The sequence below is a fragment of the Lonchura striata genome, chromosome 4 (assembly GCF_046129695.1).
Source record: "Lonchura striata isolate bLonStr1 chromosome 4, bLonStr1.mat, whole genome shotgun sequence".
NCBI lineage: Eukaryota > Metazoa > Chordata > Aves > Passeriformes > Estrildidae > Lonchura > Lonchura striata.
Window position 1 is genome coordinate 38,470,606 of NC_134606.1, and position 21,280 is coordinate 38,491,885.

Genomic DNA, 21,280 nt, shown 5'->3' on the forward strand with positions numbered 1-21,280 from the left:
TTTGGGTAATATAATATTACATTAACCTTGTAATATTACAATTATATTATTAAATTATTGTATATTATTAACTTTTATTACAATGTAATGAAACTCATTACCTTGATAATTCTATTCATAACTATTACCTGTCACTAAAACTTTTCTCCTAGAGGATATATTTATGAAATGTTTTCTGAAATATTTATTGCCTGGAGAAATAAGAATGAATTCTGGAAAGTAAAGAAAGAATTCATTATAATTGAAGATTAAAGTAGAGGTCAAGAAGTTTCAAGTCCCCTTGTTTTCCTGCAGGCACTGGATGTTCAGAGCTTCAGCACTAGAGGCCACTGTAAGCCAAGCAACATCAGGGGAAAAATCGATACACTGAAAATATCCCAAAAACTCTATAAATGCTATTACAAACCACTGTTTCCAACTTCTTGTTGCGAAAATTGAATGGAAATATGAAGAACATTATATTCTAAAGGTCCTAATAAAGTCGTTAATGGTTTTTTGGTTTTTTTTATTCTTTGGTTTGTCTTTCCTTTAAGCACTATGGGAAAGAAGTATCTGTTTACACAAAACTCAGATTAATGTCTAAGTTAGAACAAGAGAGTAATGGAGGTGCATCACATGTCCCAGTTAAGTGTTGTCATTGCCAATACAGTGAAAAGTTATTCAATCTTTTATGATCTCAAGTCATGGATCCTGAGGACCCTCATTTCTTATTTGACTCGGTTGCAACACCTTTTAATTTCTCACTTATGAGAGAGAGAGAGACAGAGAGAAAAGAACATCTAAAATATTAGAGAGTACTTTCTGCAATCTCAGACTTTTTCTACTGGGCTTAAGGCTTCATTAGATACAGCTGTTACATCTGTGAACTCAATAAAAAATAAAAAAGGTCTGTGTATCTACCACTAAAGAACAATGGGTAAGTTATTAGTAAAAAGTACATCCTGATCTCTGACCTGTAGAGTGAGTTGCTTGGAAGCCTTTTCTTTGAACTGAAGCATCAGAAATAAAGCGGAGGAACATTTTGTTTCCAGTAGCAATGAGAGGATCTGGTATTTTATTGCCACATAAGCGTCCCAGGATTGGCGATTTTTCACTTTCACCATCAAACACTTCCAAGTGGTCATAAGCACATTCCTGATGTTGTTCTATTTCAAATTCATTGAATGTCTAGGGGAAAAAAAGTAAAATGATCCATTGTGGGACTGTATTTACACGGTACGTACACATATATATTAATATGTTATAGAATACAAGGATGAAGTTAAAACGACAGATTTAACATTACTGCTTCTACAAGCCTGTAGATTTGAAAAATACATTGATCTTGAGAATGTGGAATAAAAGCTAAGACACTGAACTTCAAGAGTGCATCATCCTTCATACAGAAAGGCATCTTTATAACAACTACTACCTATAAGAGAGTATTAAATCTAGAATACTGCTGCCTTTCTGCTAAATGTGCACTGTTTTTAGGATTATTCCAAATTTCATAGAGCATTCAAAACAGCAAAAAGTCAGAAATTACTGTTCCTTGCATTGTTGAGGATTGATTGAAACATCTGCAAAGCATAATGGCTCCCCCCTGCCCTTTTCTAAAACCTACATCACACTGCAACTAAAGCCTCTTGAGAATGACTTTTCCACATGAAGGTTTATGCATGAAAGTTATATTTTCTAATTACTTAGAAATCTATTTTTTTATTCTTACAACTTAATGATGTTTCAGGCTTCACCCTTCATGCTAAGGCCACATTTTTGCTAGCAATAGCATTGTGAAAAACAACAAAATTGTGCTAATTGTTGGAAAAAACTTCAGGCATTTCCAAAAAGTGTATGCCATGCCTGACAGAGACTGATAACACACATACAACTAATGCCTGCTTTTCTGATCTAGAAGACTGTCTTCCAAGACTAGAATGATATAAACAAACTTATTTCAAGGGGACATGTAAGATTTTCCAGATAAGACTTTTGGACCAGGACTAAATTTCAACAATGCTGAAGCTTAATATCTGGTAATTTCTCCTCATGTAAACACTATGAAGGCAATATACATCTTTGTGAATTTTGTATAGCATAAGCTACAATTTAAGGTGGAATTCAAAATCTATTTTGTTCAACAAAACAGCATAAAACCACCAAATACACATGCTTTCACGAGTAGTCATGTAGCTGACTGTTCATAAAAAAAAAACAAACCAGAAAGCCCCAAACAAAACAACATAATCCAAACAGAATAGGATTAAGAAACAATAATTGAAAGGAATAAAACTGAGCTACCAAATACTGAGCAAATATCACAATTAAGCATTCTCTCTGGTACACCAGAACAAATCTGACCTACCAAATCACTTGTGGAGAATGTGACATGCAATGGTAAATTATATTAAGATCTGACCTAAATAAAGAGCTAACACAGTTTTTTTCCCAGAGAACCTCAATATTCAGAATAACACTTATTTTATGTGAAGAGCTGTGTGATGTAGTGGGTGTAGGTTCATTTCACTGTGAAGGTTTGGAGGGACTGAAACTGCAGAGGCAATGAAAACAGCTGTACAGCAGTCACTCCTGCTGCTCTTAAACTGTGGTCAGCCATCCTACTTTTATGATGCCAGCTATGTGTTGTCATTTATACAGAAATAAAATCTGGTGGATTAAGAAAACCCCAGAAAGCTGAGAGACTAGGTCTCAGTAAGGGAGTTACTTAAACACAGTGCTGAGTCAAGCCAGCTTGGAATCAATGGGAGCAATAGGCAGCTTGAAGAAATTAATTTTCTTTTAGAGGAAAATTATATCTATTTTGTTCACTTCTCACCAGCATGAAAAACTTCCAATGAAAACAACACTCTCTAGGAAACATATCTCACTATAAATTGTAATACACACCTATTGTTTTTAATATTTGACTTCTCACTGGGATTCCCAAGCCTGCAGAAGCACAGTACATGTAATATTGTGTCCCCCAAATATGAGCAGAAAAAGTCCTAAATATGTTGTGAGTGTAGCAATCTATTCTAGCAATTCCAAAGAGAGTGCAAGGAGCTTGCTTTTTAAAGGAAAACTGGATCTTAAGGCACATAGTTCTTTAAAATCTCAAAATGCCTGATATTTTAAAAGACCCATAGACAGTTTTTAAAAAAATCAGCCAATTTCTTGCAGGTTTGAAAGAGAAGAACTGGTACACAAACTTCCCTTAAACATAACTGAATAGTTGCTGCCAACAGAGCTAACAAATGATCTAATAAAGCTAGTAGCATAATTCAATCACACCCTCTCTTCCTGAGACAAATATTTTTGAATTGCTACCCCACCATGACTATTTTAACCACATGTGTTTTGTCTCCTTAGTGGGAATGGTGTTCAGAAATGTTACATATAGCTTCTGGCCATCCAGTCCTTTCTATCTACACCACTCAACTGAGCAGATACGCCGGTGGCACTTATGGACAGCTGCCTGGATGGGACACTTCAGTCTGTCTCTTATAAACATCCGGCTGATTAGCTCATGGAAATCAGCCTCTCTGCTATGTACATTTTCAAAGCCATCTTTATCTACATGCTTCATTTAAAAGTTCTGAAGTGCATATCCTTTTTTTCATCGGTTTCTTAATTGCACTAAATACTTGAATTTAGCCCATTCAGGAAGACACTTTTCAATGATTAGCAGAGCGAGGGCAATCACAACAAAAGATTAGTTTCTATACACATACCCCTCTTAAAAAAGAAAGCACAGCTTCACAATTAATGTGGTTTGTTACCATGAAGCAACCAATTCTCGTTCAATTTGTACAAGAAAACTATGAAAAGTTAACTTAACTACAGTGTGAAAGAAAAAATAATCATCCAGTGTGGAATTATGGCATTAGTATTATTGATATGGGACCTTGCTGTACAACTTATAGATATTGTACATATAGAATTTAGTAATTGACCCTACTGGCTTGCACAGAAGAGCAGATCTCTGACACTAAATTATGGAGGTATTGTTGAAAATTCTATCTAGTAAAATTCTGTATATGTTTTTCAGGTCCATTTGCAAAATCCAATTTTAAAAAAATCTTTTCTTTGTAAAGTAGACCATGGAATATTTGGCTAGAGATATCTGAATGTTGGAATTTCACCTGCTGTGGTATAAGTATTGGAAAAGCTTTTACAGTAACACACCTATACCTGGCTGGCTTTAGTTTATTCAGCCAGTATGAAGAATACTTGCTCAGAAGCAGCAGCAGGAAGGCTGCCCAAATTAGAAACCTATTTTTCACCCTTGTAATGGACAGACCATGCACAGCACTCATTCTCCACTGCCACCATTCCCCTCCAGTACAGTTCAACTGTTTTACTTTTGGTGAACAGGGATCAATACACAATCCCACATCAGCACCAGTAAGAGTGGTTTAACCCTAGCCAGCAGCCAAGCCCCAAAGAGCTGCTTGCTGACTGCCCCACCATAGGACTGAAGAGAGAATTGGAAGTGTGAAAGATAGAACACTTGTGGGCTGAGATAAAGACATTTTAATAGGGATAGCAAAAGCTACACACACAAGTAAAGCAGAACAAGGAATGAATTCACTGCTTCCCATGGGCAGGCAGGAGTTCAGCCATCGCATGGGCCCCACCATCACTCCAAAGACCATTCCCTTCCTCCTGCTTCCCCTGGTTTGATATCCTGAGCATGATGTCAAACAGTCTGGAATATCCCTGTGGTCAGTTTGGGCCACCTGTCCTGGATGTGTCTCCCCACAACTCTCTGAGCAACCCCAACTTCCTTGCGAGCAGAAAAATCCTTGGTTCTGTATAAGCCCTGTTAGCAATAGCAAAAACATCTCTGCATTATCAACATTGTTCAGCACAAATCCAAAACACAGGCCCATACCAGCCACTGTGAATAAAATCAATTCTACCCCAGCCAAAACCAGGACAAGGGGTTAGGGTTTGCTAAGGTCAGCAGTTATGAGATTGGAATACACTTTTCATCCCTGCACAAGTATTGGCTATTGCTTCTACCTCTGAAACAGAGACTTCTCTCTCCTTAATTTTATTTGCTCCAAAACAGTTGAAAAATCAATCTATGAAGTTTAAATATATGCAAGGCCAGCTTTTGTTGTGGCTGTCCTGAAAATAAGCTGCTAAAGAAATGCTGGAGCTGAGCTCAAAGCAGAAACCCTATTGGCAGCACCATGCATTTGGCCTCATACAGAGGCTACATAGCCTCAGTAAACCTGCAAAGCTATCTAAGCTTTGCTAGGCCTGTCTTTGGACACCAGCTCTGTCCTCAGCCAGCTGGACACAAAATTGACAAATCTACTCCAGGCTGCTCTGCTACTTATGTCAAAATTTGAAACCACTTTTAAATGAGAAATCCAGATTCTCAGGGGTTTTGTATCTTTTTTCCTCCTCAAAAAAAAACAGAACAGGAAAAGGTGTGTATAGAGGACTGTTCATAACTCAAATTTTTGCCTTTTCTATATATTGGAATTTGTGTAAATGGCCTCTGCCATATTTGCCAAAACTTTGCACAAGTTTTATGAGTTTCAACAATAACATAGTAAAGTCTGACAGGAGGAAAGCATTCCTCTTGCCTTCACTGTGCAGAGTATTTCCAATCACTATAAACTTAAATCACGACTCTGATATTGAGTAGTCCCTGTTGGCCAGAAATGGACAGGATTCAGCAAGTTTTTAAAATAGTTTACCTATGGGATGCACGATGACAGTAAAGTTTAGTAACAGTTTCATATCATTGAGCAGTCATTTGAGAAGCTGATTTGATGCAAGAAAAGCTGAAAAGGAAGGGAAGGCAGAGACTCACCAGTTTGACCCTCTGCCCAGGGGTGGCACTGATTTCCCACGTGCACTCCTTCCTGCTGGGATACTTGTCAGGCCAGTTGGGACTTGTGATGATGCCATTGGGACTGTGGATCTTCTGTTCACATTCAGCTGTGCCAATAGGGATAGCGTCAGTTAGTCTGGGGGTCTGCATTCAGAAGCAGTCAAAAAAGTGCTATTTTTTGTCAGGGCAGCCACTAAGTGGAAAGGGTCTTTAGGAAGATAGGTAAGCATGCTTTTCAGAGTGCACTGTCATGTTCTTCCCCACAGGTATGTGCTTTAGAGCATTAACCCAGCACGTTTCTCTATGGATTGTTGTGAAACATACACTGTTGTTTACAATGGATGGTTTTTTTCAGAAAAAGTCTTATACAGGAATAAATATAAGATAAATATTAAACATTTATCTTATTTTTTTATTATGTAAAACTCAAGTATTTTCCTGTTCCCCATCCTACATACAAATATATACACAAATCCATATGAAAACTCATTACTTTCTCAAAAAGAAAGTTCTCAAACAATTTATTTTTATTCTCAGTAATTTTCACTGTAGCTACAGAGCAATCAATTTGATTTGTACCTCACAGTTTCACATATACACAATGTGAAAACAGCCAAGACTAAACTGTGAGTATGTACAAATAGCAGCTTAACCATTGACTTTGCAACTAAACCACTAGTACCCAGAACTAAAAGAAGGCATTTTTGTATTTACTTTTAACAATCTCAATTTGTTTTCTAAATATCAGAGAATTATTTGAAAAAAAAAAAAAAATTAGAGTAGGCAAGTAGCATTCTAAAACCAGTGAAAATGCAAATAATTCACAAAGGGCATGTCTTTACTTTCAGATTAAATCCATGATATAAAACATTGAGACATTACAGCAGCTCACGTAATAGTGCACACTTGAGGTTCATTTAAATTCTACATAAGTCCCAAACACTACTGTTTTCTTGATGGTAGCCACACCTGGAGTGAGCCAAGAGGAAGATTCTGACTGGAACTTATATTGTCTAAATATGTCACCTAAAACAAAGCCAGAAAGGGTAGATATGGTTTCAACCCAGCTGTGAGGAAACTAACTGCTACTGATAGCAGCTAATCATAACTTTGCCAGGCTTCTCTCCAGAAACTCCACCCTGTGTTTAATACAGCCTTAGATAAATACTTTATCAGAACTTTAAATATTCTACACCTCACAGAAGTATTGAAAGTAGCACTCTGTGCCAATGATCCCAAGTTTTCCAAACTTCATTCCTGTGGACCTCGAACTCAGCCCACACAAATGCTGGGGATGGAGGGGATGGGAAAGGGGAGGGATGTCGTAGTGCTTAAGCCCAAATGTCTAACATCCCAATACCGAGAACTTTTTTTCCTTTCTTTTGTTTGAAAGGAGAGCTGCAGAAAGTTTTCTAGAAGACAGTTGTGTAACCAACCACTCCGCTGCCTTCCTACTCACCTTCCTTGCAGTCATGTTTATTTTCATGTAGCACAAATCCATTCCGGCACTGGCAGACATAGCTTCCTACTGTGTTGATGCACTCGTGCTGGCAGCCACCGTTGTCCTTTGAACACTCATCCTTGTCTACAAAATACACAACAAGCTCAGGTAAGCACACAGCTCCCAGCAGACCTTGCTACCAAGAGGAGCACAGAGCCTGAGAGCAGGATAAGGTACAGCACAGTCACTCTTCCCAGTAAGGCATTTTTGTGGTGCCTTAGCTCTAGTTGCTCTTTGCTCAGCCTGCAGCCTTCACTGTGGCACAGAATCTGTCTCATCTTTCTAGGAAATGAGCATTAGTTCCTAAAGGAGAACACTAGTAAAATAAACCAGCTAGAACAAAGGAGGTAAGAGAGTCACCAGCTTTTGCTCTTTCGAGTGGTTTAGCTGGTAAAAGTTTCATAAATATCCTGTTTTATCTTTGGAAACAATGGTAGTGTAGTTTATGGACAACACAAATTATTCCAGATTTGTACAAATTCCATAATTTAATGCTGATATCTTGAAAGGAACATATAGATCAAAAAAGACTTCAACTTCTACACATTAAACATGTAAGAGAGAGTTCACATAAGCTTTTCTAATAAGTTGGGGTTTTTTCCCCAGCAGAGTGACAGTGTACTTTACTTTTAATGAATCTGGACATTATAGACCATCACAAAAAGAAAAACATTTCATTGAAAGAAAAGAAAAAAGAATTTGGCACTAGTTAATTCAAAAGCTACAGTATAGCACGCAGTTCTGTTTATTAACATATAATCCTTCAAAAGAGCTTTTAGTGTGTTAGAAATAAAGCAGAGAGTAGCGGAGGAAATATGACCTGCATTAAACAGCTACAAATTCATTGCATGGAAAAAAGCCAAACTAGATTAACAGGCTGTCATTGCAGCAAGAGGCCTCTGCTGCCACGCTTCTATGTCATTCAGCTGTTCTTGGTTTAGATGAGGCTGGTCCCTTTAAAAGAAGCGGACTGCTCCTGACATGGATAGACACATACATGCATATATGTGTGCACATGTATATAACTATCAATGTATACACACACATATAAATATACACATTCTTGGATAAAAAAATATATGCATATATATATATGTATATACATACACATATTAAACCTCCCCTGTATTTTTCTAAATGTGCCATTTCAACATATGAAAGAGAGGAGGAAAAGGAGAAAAGGAATTTTGGTCATCATAGGGGGCTGGTTGTTGTGGGTTGGAATGCAGACAGTTTAGTCTTTTGTCTTATTTACCTTGGAAAATAACAGTTAACATTATCTCCAAACAAGGCAATGTGATATTTCACACTTCAGCAGGTACAGCAAGAATTTCTATAGATGAGAAGCCACCATGGATAATTTAAGTCTCTTTTCATTGCCTTACTCATGCATTTTTTCCCTGCCCTTACTGATGCTCATATTCAGTAACACAGCAAAGGAAGTTTGCATTGTAATTGCATAAATGACATCTTCCTCTGCAAAATGTATTCAGCACCTAACCTGTTGACTCACAGGTCTTTCCATAAAAATCAGCTTCTACCTATAATACATGATAATGTGCATTTATAGGTAAATTCTGCAAGTCAAACCTAAGCACTCACTGCATTTTGTACTGTAAATCTCAAATCTGTTTGCACTGCAAGTTTTTGGAAGCTTTGTGCAAATGCAAACAGATCAAAGGTTAAGAAACAGTTGAAAACATAGATAGATACCTCTTGGAACCATACATTCAAAGCGATACTACTTGTCATTTTGATGATGATAGGAAGCACAGAAACTCCACAATACACTATTTATGTACCTTGCAAAGCAAGCCTCTGAGGTAGCAAATCTATGCAATTTTGAACCAAAGTCATAATTTTGCAAAATCAAGCACTATCATAAATTAATTCTACATTACAAGTGAAAAGTAGCAAGTGAGAAATTAGAGTGAATATGAACAAAAGTCTTCAATATTAGTTTGTAATTTTCCACCAGAATAACAAAATGAAAGGAAGGCAAGCTCAAAATGCATTCCAGTTAGCTTTCAAATACAGAGTAGGAGCACAAATTCTAAATAAAAGCCCCTGTCAATTTTCATCATCCACCAAACTCTGAAAACACTGAAAAGTATTTTAACATTAGATATGCTTATATTCTAAAAATAATCTCGTAAGTAACAAGTGCATAAGCAAATAATCCCATGTTGGATATCGTCAGAAATAAAATAATGGACAGAAGTTAGAAAGGAAAAGCTTTGGAACACATTTGAACTACAATAATTACTTGTACATAGTTAATCAAAGATGCAACTGTTGAACAAGCCTTCCTCACACTTCATAATTGAGAACAGACTTTCTGTCAAATTGATTGCCCAGTTTAAAAATTTGTGAAAAAAAAAAAAAACAATTAGTCTTTATTAGTTACAAGAACAAATGTTTTGCCATGTAAAAACAAAGCCATTTGTTATGCTGACAGATGGAAATGAGTACCCCCAGTTTTAAATGGATACTTTCTTTCTTTTCTCATTTCAGAACTCAGAAAAAGGAAAGATCCATTCTCAAGAAAATAATAGATTGAATAATTCTGAGGACAAGCGGTCGTACCTCTGAGACCCTCAGAGGCCACCAGTCTGTGAATAATACGCACTCGGCCTGAAGGGACCTGTATCAAGTCCTTGCAAGAGTCAAAAACAAAAATTTTCTCTTTGCAGGCAGCTTTCTTGTCTGTGGAAAAAAATGTACCAGGATAGCACCAGAGATGAGTTTTTGTTCAAGGCTAGAAACATTCTAGCTTTCTCTTTTTAATTGCTCAATGAATCACCCCCCAGAAGAGATGTCCCAACAAACCTCATTTCTACATTATATCAAAATCCCTGTATATTTTGAATATTTATGCAAAGAATCAATCATGTTTATTTAAAACATTGAAGTAAGTCTGAAATTTATGATAAATGGAAGCAATTTAATGTTAAACTATGACTAATCCTTAGCTTATCTTTTCAAAAAAGATCACAGAAAAAAAAGAGGCATATTTAAAAATCATATATAAATATATATAATTGTTATCCTTTTGGCATTATTTAATACTTCTCTAGTCTTACAGGCCCAGCAGTGTGTGCTAAGTCCTGCAGGGACTTAGTCTTAGGTCTTGGTCTTACAACAAAATCAGGAGACAGAGGACAGAAGACAGAGGGAGAAGAATAAAAAACTAATTATTGGAAATTTTTTGTTAAGAAACCTATTATCCATTTCCAATAAGTTTTAGTAATTTTTTAAAATAATATATAGTGACTCCCTAGTTTCCTCCCTTTATTTGAGAATCTTGATTATAAATATACAATAGAGTCTCTGTAGTTTAGTTAGATCCCTGCAGAGACCCCAAACTGAGCTTTCTTGAGAGCTGTCCCATCAAATGTAAATTTTACAGAATGCTGAAAATAAAAAAAATTGCACTTTCCAGTGGCACCTGTCTGGCTGTTAACACTATTTTACAGCCAAAAATATAATTACATGTTGTCTTCTATCAACATAAATACCTTCCTAATGCAGGTCATCTGTTGACCTATGTCACTGTTTGCTTTCACAGTTTATCACAGCAGGTTTCAACCACCCAAAAACTGCTTTCTGTCATCTAAGCTGGAGCTGGGCCATGCTTTTTCATCTCTAGCTGTGGTGCAGAATCCACCACCAAAAGAGATGCTGATGAAAAGAGTAATTCTTTGGCTGTGCTTGAGGAACATTTTTCAGTTCCTAAACTTCACATTAATTTAACTTATCCACCTGTTTATCTTGCTGAGCATTGCATCCCTTTTCTGGTGAATAGAGTGCAAGATGCAGTGTTTTACTCATTACATTTTTTTTTCATTATTTATGACTTTATAACTAAGTGCTTACACACTTATTCCACACTTATCTATTGTGATTCAATTAATAAAACTGGTAAATGCCTGAAATCAACTAAGTATTTCTACCCACATATCATTCTAAAATTATTGTATTCTGAAGATTAATATACATATAAACAGGTAAAAAAACCAACATATCATCAGCTGAAAAATCATGCCATAAACTACCAAAAGACAAAATTCTTGAAGTCTCAAGTCTGTTCCTCATTGACAGATCAACAGCATATTATGCCCATATTAAGGAATTCAGGAATGAGAAAGTAACAGTGTTTTCTGACAGTACTAAGATGTCTGATTAATTATTTGGAGCTGACATCTTCTTTAGAGAATTTAAATTCAGAAGTTTGATTTCTATAAAGCATTACAAAATTTGTTTTAATCAGAAAACATTGTCAAACAGAGAAAGACAGATGACATAGAAGAATGGAACATGCTAGAATTTAGAACAAGTGGAAGATAGCTGAGAAAGAATAAAAATAAAATATTCATATTATATTCAGATATTTGAACTCATGAAATGCTGGCAGGAATGGATTATGAAGCACTCAGTAAATTTACATATTTATAGATTCAAAGGCTTTCTATATCAAACCAGTTTTTTTTGAAAGAGATTAGATATAGACTATATCTAGGACACATCACGCATTCTATTCATTAAAAAATTAATTAGTTCAAACTTATGCCTGACTAAAGACATCCTTAAAACATTTCTTATTGCAATTACCTTTTGAGAGAAAGATAACATTTCATTCAGAACTGAAATATACAAGGGAAAAATTAGTTCTGAAGAATTACAACGTTATGCTTTGTAATTCATGATCTTTAGTCTAGTCTTTCCCCAAGATACAGCATTGGTGGAACTCACTCATTTAAAAAAAGTCACTTAAGCAAAATAAATAAATACATCTATGAAGATGAACTATTACTTTAACAAACACCAAAATTTAACTGACTATAGATATGACCAGGATGTCCAAAAAATACAAATTCTGAACCACAGAGCTTATATAAATTACTACACTATCACTGCTAGTCTTATCTGAAATATCTGCAAGATCTTAAGAAGATTTAACAAACTTCATTTGCAGTTTTTAGAACTTGAACATGTTTTCCTACAAAAGTCAATGTGACAATTCCTGCTGGCACAACTAGACCAACATAAAATGACTAGTTGTGTGCCTCCAGGAGGAAGCTCTGTTGTGTGCACATATGTATTTACTACAAATAATGAGTAAATCTTGAATGCTTCTTGCTAATCTAAATCATAAATTTAAAAGTAAAAAGTGTTACTATGGGCAAAGATGGATCTTTGGAACATTATGAACAGAGAAATGTGATTACTAGCAAAGAGATATACTTAAAAGAGATTAAATGTTTGTTATGTCTTTGTATGAGACAAAACACCTCTTGCCATCTTTCATAGATGCTTAATAAAATCATCAAAACAGTCATATAATAAGAAAATACTTAAAAGTCTAAACTGTTTGCCATGGTAGATATCTTTTCACTTTTCAAACCATATTCCTTACACATTATACAGAGTCTTATTAGTCATAATTATTAGTTATTATCAGTAACCAATACTTTTTCATTTCAGTTTTGATAAAATATTTTAAGCAAACAAATGCTGAAAATGCTAGTATATTTTACTGCATGCTAAGTGAAATCAGGATTCTCCAAATTCAGATTTTTCACTGCTATCAAAAAGTCTGGGGCACAATTCAACGTCCAAATTCTTCAGTTTGATATCTGGTTTAGGGCGGTGGGTAGATGGAACTGGTGTTTTTTGTTCTTTTACACAAGGTAAGTTACCTATCCCTATATGTGTGTGTACACATGCAGGAAAAATACTAAGCAAACTTTTCTACAAACACTGAGTGGTCTCCTGCCAGAGCCAGATTTCTATACTCCTCACTAAATGGGTAATTGCAGAGGCCACTCACTGTTGAGCAAATATTTCTTCACATCTTAAGCTTCACTTATGTGTAACTTTATTCAACAGTGTAAGTCCTAATATGATATAAACTTCCACCGCTCTGATCTCCCTCAGTAAAATTAAACTCATAAATAAAAAGACACAGGTTTTTTTTGCAAGATCAAGATCTTAAACCCTGTTCTTCTGCAAAACATTAAGAAGTGCAAAGTTTGGCACAGATGTAACCATAATGTTAAACAAATGTTGTACAACAAAGTGGTAATTTCCCAACAAATGGAATATATTAAGAGACTTGAGTAGAAAAAATACAAGAGAACACAGTGTGCAATTTGCATCACTTTACAACTGGGATTTGAAAAAAATAACAACAAAACTTAGGATAAAAGAAATCTAATAAAAATATAGAAACATAGTAAATTTTCTTTTGTACTCCTTTGTATCTCACAAAGTTTACTTGCTTCTGCTGTTATTTAAGTACATATAGATATGTTCCATATATTTTCTACAGACATTACAATTCAAAATGGTATTTTAAGACAGGAGAGTGGTTTATGTTTATGTAAATAAAACTAATTCAAAGCTACCAGGAAAACCATAAACAAAGAAGCCACTCATTTTCATCCCAAAATTGTGGTCACCACCTAGTCAGTGGACACCCAGAGGTACTTACAAGGGCACTTTTCCATACCTGAGAAGAAGTGTGCCTTGAAGCCTTTTTTTGAGACCGTGTTGTCGGAGCGAAACTCAATGCGCATGTTGTTGTACTGAGAGGTGATAACTTCAGGCACTTCTGTACCGCAGAATTTGCCGTGGAGCTTGGAATCAGAGGAAAGGCCACTGCGAATCTCCACGTAATCGTACTTGCAAACCTGAGAAAAGAAAGATAGATAGAAAAAATATTTGGCCAATCAAAATAAAAGCATGATGCCATTTACAAATGCCAGAATTCTGATCAGTATATATATTGCTGCTGAAGAATAAATTACTAATATCCTTCACTTTCTCCTGATTCTGAAAGCATTTGTAAATTCTTACATTTGTTGATTTTAGGTAAGAACGTTTTAAGGTCACTAACACATAACTATACTATGAATTACGTTCCAACTTATATTTTTATAAATGCTGACCTATGTTTAATATCTAAATTTCAAGATGCTTAGAAGCATTTCCACTTAACTTAAAAAGCAAATATTCCACAGTCATAAATGAAAATCTAGAAACATTCATCCTAAAAATTATACCAATCTGCATGCTATAAACCACATTCTCCACACCTAAAAACCTTTTACTGTTTGCATCTCAAAGATTTTTTTAAAAAGTTAATTTTTACCTAGAAACTTATAAGGTAAGTTTTCATCATTACACATTTAAGATATATTAATTTTTTTCCCAAATATATAACTTTCCATTATTAAAACCATGCAACTTTCACCAACAGCAGCATAGCTATAATTTGGACCAGGATGCATGCCATTTCATTAAAAGGTTAAAATAAAGTAATATAATGTAATTAAAGAAGTCTTATGCAAGGCTTAGTTTTAATGATAGTACTTTCAATGCATAATCCCTTGGTCAACTTAAAGCCACCCAGCCAAAAACTTCTAAGCTTCTTAGGCTCAACTATCAATCATTTAATCAAAAATGTCCTAGTTGTCTGCAATTAATAGTTTAAGAGAAAACATTGGCCAGGACAGAGCTTATATTGGTCCATTAAATCTAAGCTGTATTTGAAAAATTGCAATTTCTAAAAAAAAGAAAGTGTCAGGGGAGCTGGAAGGAAACAACAGAAAAGGATGTTTTGGCCTTTGTTGTTCTCTCTATATATGAAAATTTGTCATAATTTCCAGTTGGTTTTAATATAATACACTGAAGATGTAGATTTAACTTTTACTGCCACTGGAAGAATTTTCACATGTGGCAGAGTTGAAAAGTGACTAATTTGGTTGAAACTCTTCCTGTACAGTATAAAGAACACAAAGAATCAAAAACTTGAGTTACTGGCATATGCTGATCTATACTAACTGGAAGACAGATTTCTAATAATGCATGTGATTTTCAATATTGCTCTTTACATGGATAAATCCTAACAATTCCAGCAATACAGTAGTGGTTTTTATGGTTGCATAGATTTAGACAATATATTAGAATATTCCAGATATTATATGTTTCTTCTGATTTTCACAGGCATCTATCCTTAGTACTACTATTTAACAGTATGAAGTCAAGATTTAGTAGCACACGGGATGATCAAACTCCAGTTCTGATTGTTGAAACACATTTAGAATTTTTCTATTTGCTTATGTTACATGTCTTTTATGACCTTAGAGAAGTTATTTAATTTTATTACATGCCAGATGTTTTCCTTGCAAATCTTGCCCATGTACCAAAAAAGTGTGAGAAAAAGGTTTTTATGACTTGATCAAATCGTAATTAGATTTTAATTCTTTGGGATTTTTAAGCTTTTATTACATCTCTTGCACTTTCAGTAATAATGATGACAGGACATGAATGTAACTTGCATATATCATTGAAAATTGGAATTTCATGGAGTTGACAACCCACTCCAAAAAATTATGGGAGAAAAAATCTGACATTGCTGCCACAGAAAGTAATATTGAGATATTTTGGAGAAGTCATGGCTGGTTTGGTTCTTAGTTATAAATCAAACTCCAGATTTTGTCCCTTCAAATACCTCTGCCCAAAAGGTGGGCATCTTTATACTAAATACATTGCTACAAATTTATTTCAAAATAAATAGAAATGTCAGAAATAACATCCTGGAATTTGTGTTCTTAATGCCATGTAAAAAAATGTGCATATAAACTCAGTGGTTACAGCATGTTATGGCTGGAGTGTGGTCAGGGAATTCAGTGATATGACAAAGAATTGCCCACAAAGCAGAACAAAAGCTGAAATGAATGTTGAAACCCACATTATTGCTTATCATCCAAAAAAAGCCCTGCAACCCCCACAATTTTGTTTAAAGCTGTAAGAAGTATCCTTTAGCACATGAAGGGCTCTGCTCTGTTCCTCCTCCTACATGGGCAGAAGATCCCCCATGCCTCTGGGGGTTGCCCAGCTCAAAAACTGCTGCTGTTCTATTGCAACTTATTTCTGGTACTGCTCATTTCAAAGTATTCCCCTAGAGAGACACTTGCAAGTGATTTAAATGCTCCCTCACTCCATCACTAACCACAGCTTACGTGTATTTTTTGTAGTCAGCCTGTAAAGATGATTTGGTTTCTCCAGATTTTCTTCTCTTGAATTCTTTCCAATATGCTTCAGCCCCATTTGCTCTGTTTTATTTTGTTGATAAAAAAGTCAGCTGAGACTCAGCAGAGAACATTTTTTAAAAATTTCTTGTAACACATATACATTTAGATGATATGTAAAAGAGAGCTATTCTTCCCATGTTTGTTTTGAAAGAATCCAGAAACAGTCCCAAAATGAAAACAAGAATATCCATGCTTATTGTCAGCACATGAAAGGTCAGCAAGGGTTTTACAAGACAATATCTATTTTCAAATGCTTGTGAAACCGTTTAGAGTATAACAGGTTGTGCAGCTCTTCATTCACGGTTACTTACTTCATTCCCTTCTAACTCAAAAAACTCAAACTTCATTGAAATTCGGTATTGCGTTGGGGCAACCACCTGCCACACACAGTTTTTGTTTGGAGGATACTCTTTTGGCCACCCTGGTGTGGTTATAGTCCCATTTAGCTTTGTCAGGAGTCCTCCACAAGCAGCTGTAAAATTAAAAAAGAACACAATTTCTTGACTGGCAGTGTGTTTTACTGTAAACAGAAGCATGCTGAGAAGAATCAGTCCTTTCATTACTTATATGCTGCAATGCCCAGACAGACTAATCAGAATCTTGCTTTATCATGCTTGGTGCAAACAAAGAGAAAAAGACAGCCCCTATCTTCAACAGCTTGCAGGTTTGTGGGCAGAGATAAGTTTCAGAACTACACAAGGCGTTATCATGGTCATTCTTTTCCCCTCCCTCCAAAGACTCTGGTTATTCTCTCACAGCCTTTCCCATGCAAGCCCTCTGACCTCACTGCCCTCCCTAAGACCTTGACCATCCCTCTTCTGACAGAAGGATACTTAAGATGTGCTTCTCTCCTTGATCAGAATCAGCCCTACCTGTCTCAGCTCATATGGCTGTATACACCTCCCATAACCTAACAGGTTACTAGGTAGGGTCACTTCTTTAGAAGAACAGGCACATACACTTCAGTCACAATTGCTTTTGCTGAATCATGGATGTCCCATAAAGAGAGAAAATGCCTCTTATTTCCAAATATATGCCAAATAATCACCTCCATAAAACAGAAAAATACTGTATTACGTTCTTGAATGCAGTTCAACTAGCAAAGGATAAACTCATTAATCTTTTCCATCTGTGCATTTTTTTTTTTCCTAGGGAAAGTAAAGGGATTTAGAGAAGCTCTCAATCACACTCTGCTACATTGATAACCATTACAGCACTGTGACAGCCCTGGAAATCATCCACAAATCTCCTTCCAAAGAGCTGAAGGGGGGAGCTCTACTCAACTGCTCTCTGCTAACACCAAATGCTTTAAAAACTGGCTATTGCAGTCTAGCTGATGATATCACATATTGCATCTACTCCATCTAGCACAGCTGGGAGAATTCAGCAGTTACTGTGTCAAGGCTCATTTTGTCAGCTCAGACACACACCAGTGTTTCTCCTGGTCCCTAGTATTCCATGCAGCACACTTCTTGGTATACATGTAAAAGTAATCTGATGGGAATGGCTGTACTAAGACCCTTGGTCACATCTCAGTGTATCAAAAGAGACCAGACATAGATTTAGAGAATGTACCCAGATGACACAAGCTGTCCTCTCAAATGATCCAGTCTGGGTCAGAGAAACTACTGCCAGATTTCAATTTCTGCTTATAAACATTGTTCTATTGATCCTTGAGGCAAGGGCAGGAAATGTGGAAATAGTGAAAAAAGAAAATCTTAACCCTTTCTAATATGCTGCCATTGATGGAGACTTGGATTAGAAGATCATAAAGCAAATTTCTGTGCATGTCAACACTGCAGTGAAGCATAGGGCAAAGTTTCTGACTTGAGGCACCTACTCACATGAATTAATACAGCTAGCTTACCCCGCAAAGGCCCAAACTACAACAAGGAATTTTCACAGTGACTACACAGTAATTTTGATTCAGCAGTTCCAAGTACTATCTACATATAGTGAGTGCCACCTCAACTGAAACAAACACATACACTTTTATGGATAGCTCAGGGTTTTCACTCTACAGTGCACTGCAGTGCTTAGAATGACTTCTTTTGACAGAGTTGCTTTACTGTTTGGGTGCCAGGAATGCAATTTTTTTTCTATTTTTCAGATGCAGACAGAAGAGAATTCTGAAAGACTTCTCTAATATTCTGACTTGAGTCAGCAAGCAGACTAAACTCAATTCCTTACATAAACTGGGGTTGATGATCAAAGGCCCAGAAAGCAAACCTCTGTCTTCATGGCCCCCATTTTGATTAAACTAATTTTCTTATTGTCTACTTAATGTGCAGACATCCAAATAAATTATTTTTCCAATGTTCTTGTTATTAAAGGTGGGGGAGGGAGGAAAAACAACCAAAAAACCCGACCAGCTTGATGAGAGCCACAATTTAACATGCTTTTAATCTAGGACTTCCACCAGCTCACACAAACATACAAGAAACAGGGAAAAAAACCCAAAAAAAACCAAAAAACAAAACAAAACAAAACAAAAAAAACCAAAAAAAAAAAAACCAAAAAACCAACCCTGCAGATCCAAAAGCAAAATAACAAAAAGGAATTGCAAAGAAACTAGGCAAAACTACCCCAAACTGTGAAAAAAATGAATTAAAGACAGGAAATTAGAACAAAGAGAGACCAGTGAATTGCATCAGAAGAAAACCAGGACTTCAAGCACCCCAATTTCCAAAATCCATTCACTAGTCAAACAGATGAGCTAAGAATAAATTTGTGCAATCTTTGATTTATTGGTGTCTATAAGTAAAACTCAAACAATAGTTGATGCATAATGATCAAGAGCTTGTGGTTCTTTCCTTTGATATGAAATATGCATAGAATGAAAAATCTTATCTCAGTTCAATCCTATGTTTATACAGACTTCCACTTATCTCTTTCTTTTTTCTCCAAATGATTATTTGAACACACTTTGCTCACCCTGTAAAGTAAGAAAAACCCACAGTGTGACTAGGAATGGAGAGGATTCCTCTCTCTTTGAGCTAAAATAGAGGACCTTTCTCTTTTAGACCTGCCAGCTTCCCAGGCACATCCCAGTCAGAGGTGGTCCAAGGGGTCATTAAACTGATTCTGAGAAAGTGGCACATTATTCTGCTGGTAATTGTCTTCTTGAGAGGCTTTGCTTTAGTGAGTAAGAATAGTGTAATAAGTGGTATGAAGTCCTACTTTGTACCATTCCTGATTGATGAACAGCAAAATCTGCAAAATGAAGTTGCTGACAGGCATGGGACAAACATGGCTCTGGCATGACTACTAAAAGGACAGCACTGGTTTTCTAGGGTGGGTTCCACAGATCTCATGCTGTTCAGACAGAGCCTAAGAAACGTGTAGCATTTCATTCAGGCAATGGCACTCAGAGAGCTTTAAAAGCCCATAAGCCAGCAGCACACTGTACCTTCACAACTCTTCTTGTCAGGACCAAGTTCGTAGCCAGGATCGCAGGCGCACTGGTAACTGCCCAGGGTATTTACACAGCGCTGCTCACAGCCACCGTTGTCAGGTTTGGCACATTCATCTTCCTCTGCCAAGACAGGCAAGAATGCAAAAATGTGTTAAATAATTACCTTCCTCAGCTGTAACTACTGGATCAATATTAACCCAGAAAATGTATGCATGCCAATATAAGATGTACTACATAAACCACTGTGGTTGCTGACTAGAGGATTTTCAAATGCTAAGGAGGCCTGCAACAGAGCAAATAAAAATTTTTCCTTTCTGGGGTCTGTTTTGTTGTGTTTTTTTAACAATATCTACTGACAGCTGCAGAACTAATTTATAAGCACTTTGTGTGCAGCATACAGTAATTCAGGCAGCCATAATCTAAAGATTGTACAAAGTATTGAAGGAAAAATGAAAAATCCACAGTAGGGTCACTTGAAGGGCACTTTATCTCCCTCAGAATCAATCTGTACATTATCCTGAATTCATACTCAAAAACAGATTAACAGAATCCTCAAATCCTAGGTTTTTATTCTCCTGATATTAAAAGGAACAAGATGAATCAGGACTGGGGGAGGGAAAGGAATTGTGTGTTCTCTCTACTAGCTCTGAAATATGCCCATGAGATTCATTACTGAAATATTCCTTGGATGCTGGAATATTGTTTTCTTACACCAGGACAAGTAATTTCTCAGGAAAAAAAATAAGAGCTCCTACTTTCATGCCTATAGCCTTCAAAGTTATAATTGTCTACAATGAAAACTATGAGGATTAGAAAAAGATGGTTTCTTTTCAAAAGAGCAAAAAGGCTTTCCTGGTGGCATGACCTGTACTTCAGATGTCACCATGGCCACACCAATGCCAGTGGCTTTAACTGTGCCACCAGCAGCGCTGTGTGCAAATGACAACTTTCCATGCATCGTATTCTTCAGGCATAGCTTAATTTGTATGACATCCTCCTCTCCCAAAAAAACACCCATAACTGAAGGAAGACTATGAGGTTATTGCTAAATATGATTTTTGTTCCGTTCTTTTGGGATTTTTCCCTGCTTAGAGAGAGTAATAAAATGATAAAGCAGAACAATCCAGAAAATAAATAAGAAAAAAATCTGACAAGATTTAGACAAAGAAAAGAAAAAAATACTTAAATAGGGAAAAAAAAGCCATTTTCAATTATACTGTTTAACTTTATATTTGACAGCACAATGTAAAAAAAGTGCTGCTTTCTTACAAAAATTAAATTAATCAGAAGTTGATTAACTGAACCTGAAGACAGTAGAAAGTTGTGCTGAATATATTCCTTCATTCCTTGGACACATTTTACTAGGAGACACAAAAATCTCTATTGTTTTGTTTGAAATAAATTGTATGCCCAGGAAAAATTATTCTAGAGACAAT

The 21,280-nt window shown here is 36.0% G+C and overlaps 1 protein-coding gene across 2 annotated transcripts in view; it reads right to left on the minus strand.

Annotated features, from left to right (window-relative positions):
- The window catches only part of TLL1 (tolloid like 1), a 122,294-nt gene that overhangs the window by 7,826 nt on the left and 93,188 nt on the right, over positions 1 to 21,280 (minus strand). For both annotated transcript variants that reach the window (XM_021555681.2, XM_077782909.1), the window contains 6 exons: positions 19,839 to 19,964; positions 16,741 to 16,901; positions 13,843 to 14,023; positions 7,290 to 7,415; positions 5,810 to 5,937; positions 954 to 1,167 (listed from right to left, as the gene is read on the minus strand). In XM_021555681.2, coding sequence (XP_021411356.2) covers positions 954 to 1,167; positions 5,810 to 5,937; positions 7,290 to 7,415; positions 13,843 to 14,023; positions 16,741 to 16,901; positions 19,839 to 19,964 — 936 coding nt within the window. The remainder of the gene's footprint in view (positions 1 to 953; positions 1,168 to 5,809; positions 5,938 to 7,289; positions 7,416 to 13,842; positions 14,024 to 16,740; positions 16,902 to 19,838; positions 19,965 to 21,280) is intronic.